General features: G+C 48.0%; 1 protein-coding gene across 4 annotated transcripts in view; it reads right to left on the bottom strand.

Moving 5' to 3' along the window:
- Positions 1–278: 278 nt before the first annotated feature.
- The window catches only part of MED15 (mediator complex subunit 15), a 78,841-nt gene continuing 62,110 nt past the window's right edge, over positions 279–17,009 (bottom strand). For all 4 annotated transcript variants that reach the window (XM_063913017.1, XM_063913016.1, XM_063913019.1 and 1 more), the window contains 3 exons: positions 16,669–16,835; positions 1,182–1,280; positions 279–852 (listed from right to left, as the gene is read on the bottom strand). In XM_063913017.1, coding sequence (XP_063769087.1) covers positions 716–852; positions 1,182–1,280; positions 16,669–16,835 — 403 coding nt within the window. In that variant the 3' untranslated portion in view covers positions 279–715. The remainder of the gene's footprint in view (positions 853–1,181; positions 1,281–16,668; positions 16,836–17,009) is intronic.

Raw genomic sequence — 17,009 nt, 5'->3', positions numbered from 1 at the left:
CAGCCTGTGGAAGGGGGCATAGAGGGGAGGAGACAGCACACCCAGTTGAAGAAATTTAGAGTGCACTGGCTCCTTTGGGCCCCGTCTATACCCCATCTTACTAGTTTCACCCAATATCCCTTATGGATGCTAGAGAAATGGGGTTTCTTGTTCATCTGGAAAATGAAGGTGATCTTCAAACAGTAAAGTGATCGCATCTGGTCAGTTTATCACACTGGATCTTTTCTCTGACAAATCTAATAAAAATATACAGATATCAGTCACACAATCAATAAATCTTGCAGGCAACAGTCTGATTTATTATAACAAAAGAAACACAATTTAAAAGATGTGTACAAAATATGCCTGATCACATCAAGCATTAACTCGCATACATGTTATTACTAGGTTACATGCATGTGCATCACAAAGCTCTCCATTCAGAGAGCACCATCACAAGGGGCATGGTAGTCACTGTGTCATTAGTGTACTCATGCTGACAAGGTTCAGAGCTGCAAAGAAAAAAAAGGTATTGAACTCTTAACATCTGTCGAGTTCTACACCGTATATATACCATAGCTGGCTGATTAAAAAGCCACCAGTATTATACCAGCTGATAAATCGGTAGCGGCTGTCATGCAGGAGTACAATACTTCTCAAGCACTTCCATTTACTGGCCCCATGGAAATACATTACTGGTCCAGTTCTTTGCATAGATGTGAAGATGATGCTGTGCCTATGCAGCAGAGAGACAAGCTTGCCGAATGCTCTGTGCCCATGTTGTTAGCAGGGCTGTAAGAGAGTGTTTGTCAGGAAGCTGAAGGAGTTTGGATGTCATATAGCGATACACGGACTGCAGGAATGGGTTGGCTTCTGCAAAAGAAACCATCATCACAACCAAGCACATGGAACACAAAACCGACCACAATGCATTCTGTTAGATCTACATGAATATAACATACAACAGGTTTTTAAAGTAATTTTAGAAATTCTAAGTTGTGATGTCTGGCAGGTGCCCTAAGAACTTCCATTTATTAATATTCCAGAGCTCAAACTCCTTACTTTGAGAGGAAACAGTCTGTTGGTTGATTATTCCCATCAGTTGGTAACTTTATCTTTGTACAGTAAGATCTATCCTATTGAGGGTGTATCAATACTTTTCAGAAAATGTTTGGCTCCAGTAATATAGTCATTAACATTACCATATTGCCGTGGATTGTCCATCCAAAGGGGGCTCTGCTCAGGATAATCGGCTGGCACACTCAGCTGCAGAGGAGGTACACTTGGGAGGTTTTTGTCATCTAGGTTCAAGAAAATATTAGTTACTATGGTGACAAAAGTGGAGCTACTAACCAGCAGCATGGAGCATGGCGGAATTTCCTAAAAACATGCACCTTCATTCAAATTCACAACATAAAGCAGCTATGTATTAAAAATTGGCACACCACAATTAAGTATTTCAAAGAACCACCTTAAGCAGCAATGGCTACTGGAGTTAGTAAATGGATTGTCAACATATGTGCAGACATCGCCATTGTGGTCCCAGCTACCATCCCTATAGCCACACTATAGTCTTTTTACAATATTAGGAGAATTTTTGCCCAAGGACTGGTACATTTAACAGCGTAAACCCGATGGCAAAATGCTGACGCGGTTCTAATGCTTAAAGCATTTTAACTGTTAGCATAATAGTTTCAAACATGACAGTAAAACTTCATGTTTAAAAGCAGAAATGCAGAGCTGTTAAAACGTTTTAATTAGAATTAGTATTGCGTTGACATTATGCCACCTGGAATACTCCACACATTCGTTTGATATTGTAACCATCAACAAAGAGAGGATTTTGGTACTTACCGATAAATCCATTTCTCTGAATCCTCTAGGGGACACTGGAGTCTTATACAGTAGGGGTGTGAAGCTGGCAACCGGAGGTGTGGCACAATCTAAAATTAGCATTGTCTGCACAGCCGGCTCCTCCCCCTTCACATCCCTCGACCCTCAGTTTGGAAAATTTGACTGAGAGAATAGGACATGATTATAGCCCGTGGCGAGGAACCAAACCGTACAACATATCAAACAGCAACTAAGAAACTCTTAACAGAAAAACTAACGCTGTTTGCACGAAATGTGTGAACAAGACCCTTGAACACAGCAGGTTGACAGCACCGAGGCGGGCGTCCAGTGGGGTGTGGTTCATCAAATCGACAGTGTCACTAGGTCGACATGGATGGAATGTCGACAGGGTTTCTAGGTCGACATGTGTTAGGTCGACAGGTCTAAAGGTCGACATGAGGATTTTTTTTTTTTTTTTTGGGTGTCGTTTTCTTCGTAGAGTGACCGGGATCCCAAATTAGTGCACCGCTTCGCTCGCCATGCTTCGGACATGGTGCCTTCGCTCCGCTACCGCTTTGCTCGGCACACTTAACGATCCACGTGGACTACCATTGGAACGGTAAAGTATGAAAAAATTCAAAAAAAGACAAAAAATGTGAAAAACTCATGTCGACCTTTAGACCTGTCGACCTAGCACATGTCGACCTAGTGACTGTCGACCTATAGTGGTCGAGCTAGACACTGTCGATCTTCAGACCGGATCCCGTCCAGTGTGCCCTAGAGGATTCAGAGAACTGGATTTCTCGGTAAGTACCAAAATCCTCTTTTCTCTTTCATCCACTAGAGGACACTGGAGTCTTATACAGTAGGGGACGTCCCAAAGTAATCCCCAAGGGAGGGAGTGCTGTCGGTGGCCTGCAAAACTAAACGTCCGAACTTAGAGTCTCCGGATGCAAAGATATCAAACTTGTAAAATTTCGCGCACGTGTGGGCTGAGAACCACATCGCCGTTCTGCAAAGTTGAGTAGCGGAAGCACCACTGGCAGCCGCCCATGCGGCACCCACTGAACTGGTGGTATGAGCACCAGCCTGAACCGGAACCTGTCGACCACAGGAATTACAAGCGTGCCGAATGGCAAGTCTAATCCATCTAGACAAGAACTGCGTAGATGCTGGCCAACCCTTCTTTGGCCCATCATAGAGAACTAACAAATGGGCCAACCTTCCGAAGGACGACGTAACTTTTACGTATAGTCGCAAAGCTCGGACAACATCCAAAGACACGTCCCCATCTGCAAATCCCTGAAAAGATGCGACTACAATCGTCTGGTTTACGTGAAACCCCAAAATGACCTTAGGAAGGAAATCCGCTCATGTACCGAGTTCTGCCATATTTTCACTGAGTTTTTTTTTTTTTTTTTTAAAGAAGGACTCATACATAAGGCTCCGAACTCAGAAACCTTTCTGGCCAAAGCAAGTAATAACGTGACCTTCCAAGAGAGAAATTTCAGGTCTGTCCTTTCTAACGGCTCAAAAGTTGGTGACTTCAAAAATTCCAATACCAAATTTAAGTCCCACGGCACAGTGGGGGGGACAGAAAGGAGGCTGTATCCTCAGAACCCCCTGTAAAAATAAGAATTTACTTACCGATAATTCTATTTCTCATAGTCCGTAGTGGATGCTGGGGACTCCGTCAGGACCATGGGGAATAGCGGGCTCCGCAGGAGACAGGGCACATCTAAAAAAGCTTTTAGGTCACATGGTGCGTACTGGCTCCTCCCCCTATGACCCTCCTCCAAGCCTCAGTTAGGTACTGTGCCCGGACGAGCGTACACAATAAGGAAGGATCTTGAATCCCGGGTAAGACTCATACCAGCCACACCAATCACACCATACAACTTGTGATCTGAACCCAGTTAACAGTATGATAACAAAACGAAGTAGCCTCTAAAAAGATGGCTCATAACAATAATAACCCGATTTTTGTAACAATAACTATGTACAAGTATTGCAGACAATCCGCACTTGGGATGGGCGCCCAGCATCCACTACGGACTATGAGAAATAGAATTATCGGTAAGTAAATTCTTATTTTCTCTAACGTCCTAGTGGATGCTGGGGACTCCGTCAGGACCATGGGGATTATACCAAAGCTCCCAAACGGGCGGGAGAGTGCGGATGACTCTGCAGCACCGAATGAGAAAACTCCAGGTCCTCTGTAGCCAGAGTATCAAATTTGTAAAATTTTACAAACGTGTTCTCCCCTGACCACGTAGCTGCTCGGCAAAGTTGTAATGCCGAGACTCCTCGGGCAGCCGCCCAAGATGAGCCCACCTTCCTTGTGGAGTGGGCCTTTACAGATTTAGGCTGTGGCACGCCTGCCACAGAATGTGCAAGTTGGATTGTGCTACAGATCCAACGTGCAATCGTCTGTTTAGACGCAGGAGCACCCATCTTGTTGGGTGCATACAATGTAAACAACGAGTCAGTTTTTCTGACTCCAGCTGTCCTTGAAATATATATTTTTAATGCTCTGACAACGTCCAGTAACTTGGAGTCCTCCAAGTCGCTAGTAGCCGCAGGCACCACAATAGGCTGGTTTAAGTGAAATGCCGAAACCACCTTAGGGAGAAATTGAGGACGCGTCCTCAATTCTGCCCTGTCCGAATGGAATATCAGATATGGGCTCTTGTATGACAAAGCTGCCAACTCTGAAACTCTCCTGGCAGAAGCCAGGGCCAACAGCATGGTTACCTTCCATGTAAGGTATTTTAATTCTACCGATTTTAACGGCTCAAACCAATGAGATTTGAGAAAATTTAGAACCACGTTCAAATCCCACGGTGCCACTGGAGGCACTATTGGGGGTTGTATATGTAGTACACCTTTGACAAAAGTTTGTACTTCAGGCACTGACGCCAATTCCTTCTGGAAGAAAATTGATAAGGCCGAAATTTGAACTTTAATAGACCCCAATTTTAGGCCCATAGACAATCCTGCTTGCAGGAAATGTAAGAATCGACCCAATTGAAATTCTTCCGTTGGAGCCTTATTGGCCTCACACCACGCAACATATTTTCGCCAAATGCGGTGATAATGTTGTACAGTCACTTCCTTCCTAGCCTTAATCAAGGTAGGAATAACTTCCTCTGGAATGCCCTTTTCTTTTAGAATCCGGCGTTCAACCGCCATGCCGTCAAACGCAGACGCGGTAAGTCTTGGAACATACAAGGTCCCTGCTGAAGCAGATCCCTTCTCAGAGGTAGAGGCCACGGATCCTCCGTGAGCATCTCTTGAAGTTCCGGATACCAAGTTCTCCTTGGCCAGTCCGGAGCCACCAGTATCGTTCTTACTCCTCTTTTCCGTATAATTCTCAGCACCTTTGGTATGAGAGGCAGAGGAGGGAACACATACACTGATTGGTACACCCACGGTGTTACCAGAGCGTCCACAGCTATTGCCTGAGGGTCTCTTGACCTGGCGCAATACCTGTCCAATTTTTTGTTGAGGCGAGACGCCATCATGTCTACCTTTGGTTTTTCCCAACGGTTCACAATCATGTGGAAAACTTCTGGATGAAGTCCCCACTCTCCCGGGTGAAGGTCGTGTCTGCTGAGGAAATCTGCTTCCCAGTTGTCCACTCCCGGGATGAACACTGCTGACAGTGCTATGACATGATTCTCCGCCCAGCGCAGAATCCTTGCCGCTTCTGCCATTGCACTCCTGCTTCTCGTGCCGCCTTGTCGGTTTACGTGGGCGACTGCCGTGATGTTGTCGGACTGGATCAACACCGGCTGACCCTGAAGCAGCGGTTTTGCCAGACTTAGAGCATTGTAGATCGCTCTTAGCTCCAGTATATTTATGTGAAGAGACGTCTCCAGGCTTGACCACACGCCCTGGAAATTTCTTCCCTTTGTGACTGCTCCCCAACCTCGTAGGCTGGCATCCGTAGTCACCAGGACCCAGTCCTGTATGCCGAATCTGCGGCCCACTAACAGATGGGCAGTCTGCAGCCACCACAGGAGAGACAACCTTGTTCTTGGTGACAGTGCTATCCGCTGATGCATGTGCAGATGCGATCCGGACCATTTGTCCAGCAGATCCCACTGAAATGTCCGTGCATGGAATCTGCCGAATGGAATCGCTTCGTACGAAGCCACCATCTTTCCCAGGACTCTTGTGCATTGATGTACTGACACCGTTCCTGGTTTTAGGAGGTTCCTGACAAGTTCGGATAACTCCCTTGCTTTTTCCTCCGGGAGAAACACCTTTTTCTGAACCGTGTCCAGAATCATTCCCAGGAACAGCAGACGAGTTGTCGGGGTCAATTGAGATTTTGGAAGATTCAGAATCCACCCGTGTTGCTGGAGCACTACCTGGGTTAGTGCTACACCGACTTCCAGCTGTTCTCTGGACTTTGCCCTTATCAGGAGATCGTCCAAGTAAGGGATAATTAATACGCCTTTTCTTCGTAGAAGAACCATCATTTCGGTCATTACCTTGGTAAAGACCCGAGGGGCCGTAGACAAACCAAACGGCATCGTTTGAAACTGATAATGACAGTCTTGTATCACGAACCTGAGATACCCTTGGTGTGAGGGGTAAATTGGGACATGCAGATAAGCATCCTTTATGTCCAGGGACACCATGAAGTCCCCGTCTTCCAGATTCGCTATCACTGCTCTGAGTGACTCCATTTTGAACTTGAATTTCTGTATGTACAGGTTCAAGGATTTCAGATTTAGAATAGGTCTTACCGAACCGTCCGGCTTCGGTACCACAAATAGTGTGGAATAATACCCCTTTCCCTGTTGTAGGAGGGGTACCTTGACTATCACCTGCTGAGAATACAGCTTGTGAATGGCTTCCAAAACCGACGTCCTTTCTGAGGGAGACGTTGGTAAAGCAGACTTTAGGAACCGGCGAGGGGGAAACCTTTCGAACTCCAGCATGTAACCCTGAGATATTATCTGCAGGACCCACGGGTCCACTTGTGAGTGAGCCCATTGATTGCTGAAAATCTTGAGTCGACCCCCCACCGTTCCTGGGTCCGCTTGTAAAGCCCCAGCGTCATGCTGATGGCTTTGTAGAAGCCGGGGCGGGCTTCTGTTCCTGGGCAGGGGCTGCGTGCTGCCCTTTCTTACCCTTTCCTCTGCCTCTCGGCAGATAAGACTGTCCTTTTGGTCGCTTTTTATAGGAGCGAAAGGACTGCGGCTGAAAAGACGGTGTCTTTTTCTGTTGTGAAGGGGTCTGAGGTAAAAAGGTGGATTTGCCGGCAGTTGCCGTGGTCACCAGGTCCGAAAGACCGACCCCAAACAATTCCTCTCCTTTATATGGCAATACTTCCATATGCCTCTTGGAATCCGCATCACCTGACCACTGTCGCGTCCATAAACTTCTTCTAGCAGATATGGACATCGCGCTTACTCTTGATGCTAGAGTACAAACATCCCTCTGAGCATCTCGCATATAAAGAAAAGCATCCTTTAATTGCTCTAGAGTCAATAAAATACTGTCCCTATCCAGGGTCTCAATATTTTCAGTCAGAGAATCCAACCACACTACCCCAGCACTGCACATCCAGGCTGAGGCTATTGCCGGTCGCAGTATAACACCCGTATGTGTGTATATACTCTTCAGTGTAGTTTCCAGCCTCCTATCTGCTGGATCCTTGAGGGCGGCCGTATCAGGAGACGGCAACGCCACTTGCTTTGATAAACGTGTGAGCGCCTTATCCACCTTAGGGGGTGATTCCCAGCGCGCCCTAACCTCTGGTGGGAAAGGGTATAATGCCAACAACTTCTTTGAAATTAGCATTTTTCTATCGGGGGTAACCCACGCTTCATCACACACATCATTCAATTCCTCCGATTCTGGGAAAAATACAGGTAGTTTTTTCACCCCCCACATAATACCCCTTTTTGAGGTACCAGTAGTATCAGAGAGCTGCAAAGCCTCCTTCATTGCCGTGATCATATAACGTGTGGCCCTATTGGAAAATACGTTTACTTCCTCACCGTCGACACTAGATTCATCTGTGTCGGTACCCGTGTCGACTGACTGAGGTAAGGGACGTTTTACAGCCCCTGACGGTGTCTGAGATGCCTGAACCGGTACTAACTGGTTTGCCGGGCGTCTCATTTCGTCAACTGACTTTTGTAATGTGCTGACATTATCACGTAATTCCATAACCAAAGCCATCCATTCCGGTGTCGACTCCCTAGGGGGTGACATTACCATCATCGGCAATTGCTCTGCCTCCACACCAACTTCGTCCTCATACATGTCGACACACACGTACCGACACACACAGCAGCCACACAGTGAATGCTCTATTGAAGACAGGACCCTCCTAGCCCTTTGGGGAGACAGAGGGAGAGTTTGCCAGCACACACCAAAAGCGCTATACAGTATATAACAACCCTAGAAGGTGTTGTTTTTATATATGCGCTCTCAATATATATTTATATCGCCAATTTATGCCCCCCCTCTCTTTGTTACCCTGTTTCTGTAGTGCAGTGCAGGGGAGAGTCGTGGGAGCCTTCCTCACCAGCGGAGCCGTGCAGGAAAATGGCGCCGAGTGCTGAGGAGAATAAGCTCCGCCCCTTTTCCGGCGGGCTTTTCTCCCGGTTTTTCTAATAAACTGGCCTGGGTTAAATACATACATATAGCCTTAATGGCTATATGTGATGTATTTATTTGCCTCTAAGGTACTCTATATTGCTGCCCAGGGCGCCCCCAGCAGCGCCCTGCACCCTCCGTGACCGAGATCCGTGAGCCGTGTAGCAACAATGGCGCACAGCTGCAGTGCTGTGCGCTACCTCTATGAAGACTGAAGTCTTCTGCCGCCTGTTTCCGGACCTCCGTTCTGCCGTTCTTCAGCGTCTGTAAGGGGGATCGGCGGCGCGGCTCCGGGACGAACCCCAGGCTGACCTGTGTTCCGACTCCCTCTGGAGCTCAGTGTCCAGTAGCCTAAGACTTCAATCCTCCTGCAGGCAGGTGAGTTGCAAGTCTCTCCCCTAAGTCCCTCGTTGCAGTGCTCCTGTCGCCAGCAGGAGACACTGATTAGAAACCTAAAAAAAAACTTTTCTAACTAGCTCTTTAAGAGAGCCACCTAGATTGCACCCTCTCGGACGGGCACAAAAACCTAACTGAGGCTTGGAGGAGGGTCATAGGGGGAGGAGCCAGTACGCACCATGTGACCTAAAAGCTTTTTTAGATGTGCCCTGTCTCCTGCGGAGCCCGCTATTCCCCATGGTCCTGACGGAGTCCCCAGCATCCACTAGGACGTTAGAGAAAAGGTTTTAACCTCTTGTAAGGATGCTAACCGCTGTTGAAAGAGGATGGAGAGAGTAGAAACTTGAACCTTCAAGGAACCTAGTCTTAGTCCTCCATCTAAACCAGCTTGAAGAAAAAGTAGAAGTCTGGATAAGCTTGTCGAATTCCAACCACGTTTCTGACACCAGTCCATGTACTTCTTCCAAATTCTGTAGTAGTGCATGGCTGTAACTGGCTTCCTAGCAGCAATCATCATAGGCAGGGGCGGATCCAGAAGAAAATGATAGGGGGGGCACCATGGAAAGGGCAAGTACATTTGCGTGCGGCTTCGGTGCATGTGAGGTGGCGCTTCTTATACAATGCCCACAGTTGTAGCGCTCATTATGCAATGTCCACTGTACTGGTAGTGCCCCTTATATAGACCCCATAGTAGTGGTGTCCCTTATGCAATGCCCGTATTGCCCCCAGTAGTAATGTTGCCTGTAGTAATGCCCCCAGTCATTATGCCCCCAGTGGTAATGCCCCTGCAGTTATGACCCCAGTAGTTTAGCCACCAGTAGTAATGCCCCCCTATAGTTTGCCCCATTGTAGTTTAGCCCCTGTAGTTATGCCCCCCTTATAGTTTAGCCACCAGTAGTAATGCCCCCCTGTAGTTTGCCCCATTGCAGTTTAGCCCCTGTAGTTATGCCCCCCTTATAGTTTAGCCTCCAGTAGTAATGCCCCCAATAGTTTGGCCCCTGTAGTTATGCCCCCAGTAGTTTGGCTCCCCCTGTAGTTTAGCCCCCAATAGTTTGGCCCCTGTAGTTATGCCCCCAGTAGTTTGGCTCCCCCTGTAGTAATGCCCCTGTAGTTTAGCCCCCAAGTAGTAATGCCCCCTGTAGGTGCCCCCCAGTAATAATGCCCCCAGTAGCTGTCCCCCCCAGTAATAATGCCCCCAGTAGCTGCCCCCCCAGTAGTGATGCCCCCAGTTATAATGCCCCCAGTAGTAATGCCCCCCCTCAGTAGTAATGCCCCTTGTTGATGCCCCCCCCCCAGTAGTAATGCCCCTTGTTGGTGCCCCCCCAGTAGTAATGTCCCCCCGTAGTATCCCCCAGGAGATGCCCCCGCTGCATTAAGGAAGAAAAAAAACATAATACTTACCGAGCCCCGTTCCCGCGCCGCTGCAGTCCTCCTTCTGGCTGGCGTCCTCTCCTCAGTACTATGAGAGAGACGTCATGACTGACGTCTCTCCCATAGCGCACGGCGCAGTGACAGCGCCGGAAGCCGGAGCTCAGTACTGAGTTCCTGCCTCCGACTACCGCTGTGCAGGGAGACGGGCGCCCGCTGGCAACACAATCTCAGCGGGCGCCCGTCATCTCCCTGTGCGGCGCCGACGCCGCGGGGGGGGGGGGGGGGGGGGGGGAAGCCACAAATGACATGGGGGGCACGGGCCCGAGTGCCCCCACCCCCTGGATCCGCCACTGATCATAGGAATAGCCGTTCGCGGGATCTCTCTGTTCCTTAAGATCCGGGTTTCAATAACCACGCCGTTAAACGCAGCCTGTTCAGGTCTGGGTGTAGTAACGGCCCCTGAGATAGCAGGTCCTGTCTCTGAGGTAACCGCCAAGGAACATCCGCTAGTAATCCCCCTTAAATCTGAGTACCAACTCCTGCGGGGCCAATCTGGTGCTATCAGAATTTCCCACACTCGTTCTCGGTTCCCCTTCTTCAGAACCCTGTTATGAGTGGGAAAGGTGGAAAAATGTAAACCGTTCTGTAACCTAAGAAAGTGTCAATGTGTCCACTTCGTCTGCTGCTGGACCTCTTGTCCTGGACACATATCTGGCCAGTTGATGGTTTTGCCGAGACGCCATGAGGCCTATTTGAGGTAGACCCCATCTCCTCACCGCCATGTTGAAAATCCCGGATACATGTAATGGCGATTGAGATAATCCGCTTCCCAGTTCTCCACACCTGGAATGAACACTGCCAAGAGGATGATGTTTCGCCCTTCTGCCCACAACAAAATCTTTGTGGCTTCCTTTAACGCCAACCTGCTCTTTGTTCCTCCTTGACGGCTTATGTAAGCCGTCGTCGTGACATTGTCCGACTGTATCCTAAGGTGTTGACCCATGACTAAGTCTTCGGCTAAGAGAAGCGCATTGTAAACTGCTCTCAGTTCTAAAATGTTTATGGGTAGACTGCTCTCCTGTAACGTCCATCTGCCCTGAAACTGATGTTCCTCTAGGACGGCACCCCAAACTCTGAGACTGGCGTCCGTGGTCAGGATCCTCCAATCCCAAATGTCGAATCTCTTGCCTGCTGCTAGATTCTTGTGCAACGACCACCAAATCAAGGAGGTTCATATGCGCGGTGGAAGTCGGATTCTTGGTGTAGACGCCAGTGCGAACCTGCTCCCTGAGCAATGAGGTTCATCTGGAATGGTCGGGAATGAAGTCTGCCGTACTGGAGAGCTTCGAATGTTGCCACCATCTTCCCGAGAAGTTGCACACAGAGGTGTAGAGAAACAGTCTGTGTTCTTAGTACCAGAGCCACTAACCTCTGTAGGGCCTGGATCTTGTTCTCTGGTAAGAATACTCTCAATTTTATAGTGTCCAAGATGAGACCGAGGAATTGAATCCGTTGAGTTGGCATGAGGTCGGATTTCTGGAAGTTCACAATCCATGCATGTTGAATGAGAAATTGAGGTCTCAATCCTGCCACCATTATTGCCATGATCTTCGTAAAGATTCTAGGGGCTGATGATAGACCGAATGGCAGGGCCCAGAATTGGTAGTGATCAGTCACCTGTGCAAACCTTCAGTAAGCATGGTGAGGAGTCCAAATTGGGATATGCAGGTATGCATGTTCCAAACCTGCAATGACTGACTGGATTGATTCCATCTTAAATTTGTAGACCCTTAAAAACCGTTTAAAGCTTTTAAATGGAGTATGGGTCTGACCGTCCCATCTTGCTTTGGCAGAACCAACAGACTGGAATAGAAACCCGTTCCCTTTTGAGAAGCGGGAACTGTAATAATGGCCTCTGACCGTAGCAATTTTTTAATCGCTGTCAGTAGTGCTTTTGATTTCAGAGGGCACCGAGGCAATCCCGTTGCAAAAAAACTGACTGAGGTCTCTGTTGAAAATCCATTTTGTACCCCTGGGAGTTTATGTTGTTTATCCAAAGTTCTGGTGAGGTTTTGGCCCAGATGCCCATAAAACCTTCCAGACGCGCGCCCACCAAGGGGGACCCCAGGTGAGCTGGGAGGCCGTCATGCCACTGTCTTGTCAGCCGGTTTATCCTGCTTTCTGGTCGGTGCCTGTGAGCGGCCTCTACGTGCTTGTGTACCGAAAACTCTTCTTTGGGCTCAAAAGGACTGCGATCTGAATGAATGAGACCTTGGTCCCGAATAACCTCTCCTAACCTGTGGTGTGGTTCTCGTAGAAGGAGTAGGTAGAAAGGTGGACTTGTTGAAAAGGCAGTAGCTTGTGAAATCCACCTCTGGCCCGAAAAGCATTTCACCCACAAAGGGGATGGATTCCACCTCCTTCTTGGTGTCACAGAGTCCCCTTGCCATTCTCTGAACCATAAAACCTGTCTAGCCGATATGGCCTATGCAGAGATGCGCGATGCTATCCTACTAATATCCTTTGAGGCTTCACACAAGTATGAAGCAGATTCTCGAATGTGTTCCGCCAGTTGGGTAATTTCTTCCAAGCTATTTTCCTCCTCAATAGCCTGTATAATACGTCCAGACCATGCTCCCATGGCCTTGTTAACCCAAGCACAGACGATCGTAGGTCTCTGTGCTGCACCTGCTGCTATAAAAAATTAACTTTAAAGCTGTGTCAATTTTACGATCTGAAGCATCTTGAAAGTCGTTAAATGAGGTACAAAGGAGACAATCTTACCGACTGTCACCTTTGACAAAAAACATTGGGATTTAAACTCTTGCAGTTTAGTATCCTTATTAACCGCTTCTATAAGGAAAGCTGGACCCGTTACCTCTGGGTCCTCCTCCTGAGTATCAACATTAAAGGTAGTCTCAATTAACTCGCCTTAATGTATGACCAGACCCCTCTCCGACTTGTAAAATTGGGAGTGGTCTCTGACCGCCTTGCGCACATTATTTATTGTTCGCAGGCGGTGTTATCAGAAATGCCTCCATAGCTTTGAAAAACCCTCAGCCCAGTCGGACTGATGCCTGTGGGATTCTCCTCTTTGGAATTATTTGCCAGGGCTTGTTTCCATGCCCGTTGGAATACCACTCACGGGTTTAGCGTCCTTATTAAACGCACATCCCGGAGCTGCTCCCCTAGTGCTCTTATTACACTTGTTTGAGGTGCTTTAACCACTGAGCCCACGTAGAGCTTTTCCTCCTTTTTTAATAGGAATGGAAAGACCGTAACGGATGATGGGCGGAAAGGTACACTGGATACACCTGTCTGGATCTTTTTCAATAGATATATATATATATATATATATATATATAAAAATAATAATAAAATTAAATAAATAATAATAAACACCAGCTTTGTAGCAACTCCCGCACACCCAACTGTTTGTCAGCTGTGAGGCCGGGGTTTGCGATCCAGTCGTTTCTTTTATTTTCTCAGGATCTGTGTATCAGAAGTCCCTTGAAAATATAGATCATCCAATTGTTAAAACACATTGAAAATCCATTGCAGCAGAGCCTAACTGTCCAGTAGAGGGAGCAACTTCTCTCTGTTATAAAGAATCCCTCCCTCCCACCTAATGTGTTGTCCTTAGTGTGTAGCCGTTGGCGCCTCTTCTGTATATGAAAGATGGCCACCACTGAAAATTTTTGATCACTTCATTAAAAACCCTAGAACCCCTTCAGCATGGTTTATGCTTCTGTTTGGGGCATTAATGTGATGAGCAACTGAGACTTTGCCATGCCGCTTTTATCGTTTTTCCCCCTGCCGCTAAGTCACTGCCAGCGGAGGGAGAGGGGGCGGCGGGGTAAGCTGCGCTGCTTCCGCCTCCGACACTGAGGGCAGCAGTGTAGTGTTGAAGAGACCAGCAAGGCTGCGGCTTCCAGCCGCGAGATGTCCCAGCGTCAGCGGAAGGGAGACTGAGGGGGAGGCTGCGTTGCTTCCGCCTCCGATATGAAGTCAGCTGAGTGCAGAGACCAGCGGGACTGCAGCTTCCAGCCACGAGATGTCCCAGCGTCAGCGGAAGGGAGACGGAGGGGGAGGCTGCGTTGCTTCCTCCTCCGATACTGAAGACAGCTGAGGGAGCCGCGAGGTGTCCAGCGCAAGCGGAGGGAGGGGGGCAGCTGCGCTGCAGTGCCAGGGCTCAGAGCCAGAAGACAGCGTGAGGCGCGGGTCCGGTGGCGGGAGTAAGCTTGTACCGCGGGACCACAGATTCCCCCTGTGCTTCTCTGTATAAGCTATATACTTGGAGATTAACTAGGGCCCTTAACAACCAGTACTCACTGCCCTTGATCTGTTTGCTGCTCTGTGCTCAGGATTTTCTGTGGAGAGATGCAGGTCCCCTTTATTAGGGATCATTGTCTCTCAAGTTTAAAGACATTTGTCCCCCTTTTCATTAGGTTGACTCAGCCTCTTAATGTAATGGAGCAGGAGCTCCCTTCTTGTGCTTGTACCTCCTAGGCACAATTTTCCAAACTGAGGGTCGAGGAATGTGAAGGGGGAGGAGCCGGCTGTGCAGACAATGCTAATTTTAGATTGTGCCACACCTCCGGTTGCAAGCTTCACACTCCTACTGTATAAGACTCCAGTGTCCCCTAGTGGATGAAAGAGAAATAACTACTTCCCTTTGCCCACTGTTCCTGACAAGCACTGCTTCAGTTCTCTGAATTAGCAGCGGTGAATTAACCCCCCGTTCTCGCCAGCAGGTTTTCAATTGTTTTTGCTGACGGGCACGTTAACAATAGTTCAGAGGATTTAAGCGGTATGAGTAGAAAAGAATACCAAACAGTATAAACTGTGTAGCACTACATACATACATACATACATACATACGAGACCCTGACGCACCTAGCCCCTCAGGGTACAGGATATAGTGATAGCAAGTAGTGTGATACATGAGAAAGGAATCCACACAGCAGCTGTGAGAACATTGTCACAGGTACAATGCAGAAGTTATTACAGATAAACAATAAAACTGCACTGGACTAGTAAAACTACATATAGATATGTATAAATATAGATATAACAATGCACAGTAACTACTGGATGTATATCACAATATACTTGTACTAAATATTCAGATAGCAGCACACTTGTTCTTAACTTAACACTGTCTAAAATGACATGTACAATACTTAAGTGCCTGTAAATGCACAGCGCTGATGAGACAGGCAGCTTTACAGAGGAGACAGAGCCCTGCAGTCCCGGAGATCAGCCCAGCTAGCAGTGTAAAGATGGCACCAAAATCTGTCAGGTAGTGAGGGAGAGTGAAATGCAGCTCCAGGGTGGGAACACCAGCAGTAGATGGCACCCACAGCTGGGGGAGGGGCTACAGGTCAGCACCTTATCCCCTTATCCCCTATGCTGGTCTTCACCACCGGGTACGTATTTTAGTAATTCCGACCTGTGCTCCCTGCCCTGGTGGATATAGTGGGGTCCTTGTGCAGTGCAGTACAGTGTCCACGCCAGCAGCGCAGTCCGCCTCCTGGGACCAACCCTAGATTTACCAGCGGGTGCCACCTGGGGGACCCTCTTACCTCCTCCATGACGTGCAGCCACGCGATCCTGGAGAGAGTCAGCGGTGGTGTGCCTGATGACCGGTGCGCCTCCGCTGCAAGGACCTGGGAACCTGGCCACGGGAGTATCCAGCGCCGCTGGGGAGTTGATGGAGCCACAGCACAGAATGACATATAAAGTGCTGCAGCCCTTGAATTCTTCTTAAAAAGCTCTTTTCAGGGCCCCACCTGTTCGTGACCTGCACTGCAGGCACCAACTTACAAACAGAGTTCCAGCGCCTGGAGGCGGGGTTATAGAGGAGGTGGTGCAGTGCATCCTGGGAACAGTCAAAGCTTTAGCCGGTTGGTGCCTCGGATCAAGATGTATTCCCTGTGGAACACAGTGTACCCCGCTGCAGAAATTCTTCCAGTGGGTCCTACCCATTTTTAGTGACCTGGTGTGAAATCCAAGGTGAAATAGCTGGCATGCCTTACAGGCTCTTTTGTGTATGAGTAGGTAAATGCAACGTTGCAAGTACTCAATTAGAGCTAGTGTGAAAAATGGTGGATTACAGGTGTTTTGACCTACTGTAACCTGGTTCTCCACATGGGGTGCAGAAGGTAGCAGTGCTAGACCCTTTTCCAGTGGAGACTTGATTGATTCTGATGAATCATACCAGTACACTGCCCCCCACAAGGACCCAGGGAGCAAAGCAGCAACACTGCTACTCTAAGATCTGCTTCCTATTCTTCAGGAGCCACATTCAAGCTATAAAGCAATTTAATGGTGATTAGTAGATGATTGTTAATTTTATATTTGAATAGTCAATTGTACTAACCCTCACAATAATGAGGGGTGGGTTTTAAACACTGTCCACGACACCTGAAAACATTAGTCCTCTGATTGCACTTTGGTAATACTCACCTAACTTGCAAATAAGATGCACTGTTCCATTATTACTGCAATGCGATGGATCCAGGTTAACCAGGAATATGGAGTGTAGTTTCGCAACCTCACCCTGAAGAACATTGGGAATACTCTGTCTTTCATCATCTTCAAACTTTCTCTTTCGAGGAACAACCGTTTGAGCTCTATATATACACACAATAAGGCAGTGTTCTCAGTTATAACGTCCAAGTAGTGAGGCAGACACCTAATGTGAAATGAAGAGTAAGCACACCCATTCCGCATATGACGGACCATATACTTATGTGTGAGCTACCTGCTTTTTTTTTTTTTTTTTTTTTTTTTTTTTTTACCCTTTA

This window comes from Pseudophryne corroboree, chromosome 1 (assembly GCF_028390025.1).
Source record: "Pseudophryne corroboree isolate aPseCor3 chromosome 1, aPseCor3.hap2, whole genome shotgun sequence".
Taxonomy (NCBI): Eukaryota; Metazoa; Chordata; class Amphibia; order Anura; family Myobatrachidae; genus Pseudophryne; species Pseudophryne corroboree.
The sequence above is the reverse complement of the archived record's forward strand: the minus strand, read 5'-3'. Positions and strand labels throughout refer to the sequence as shown.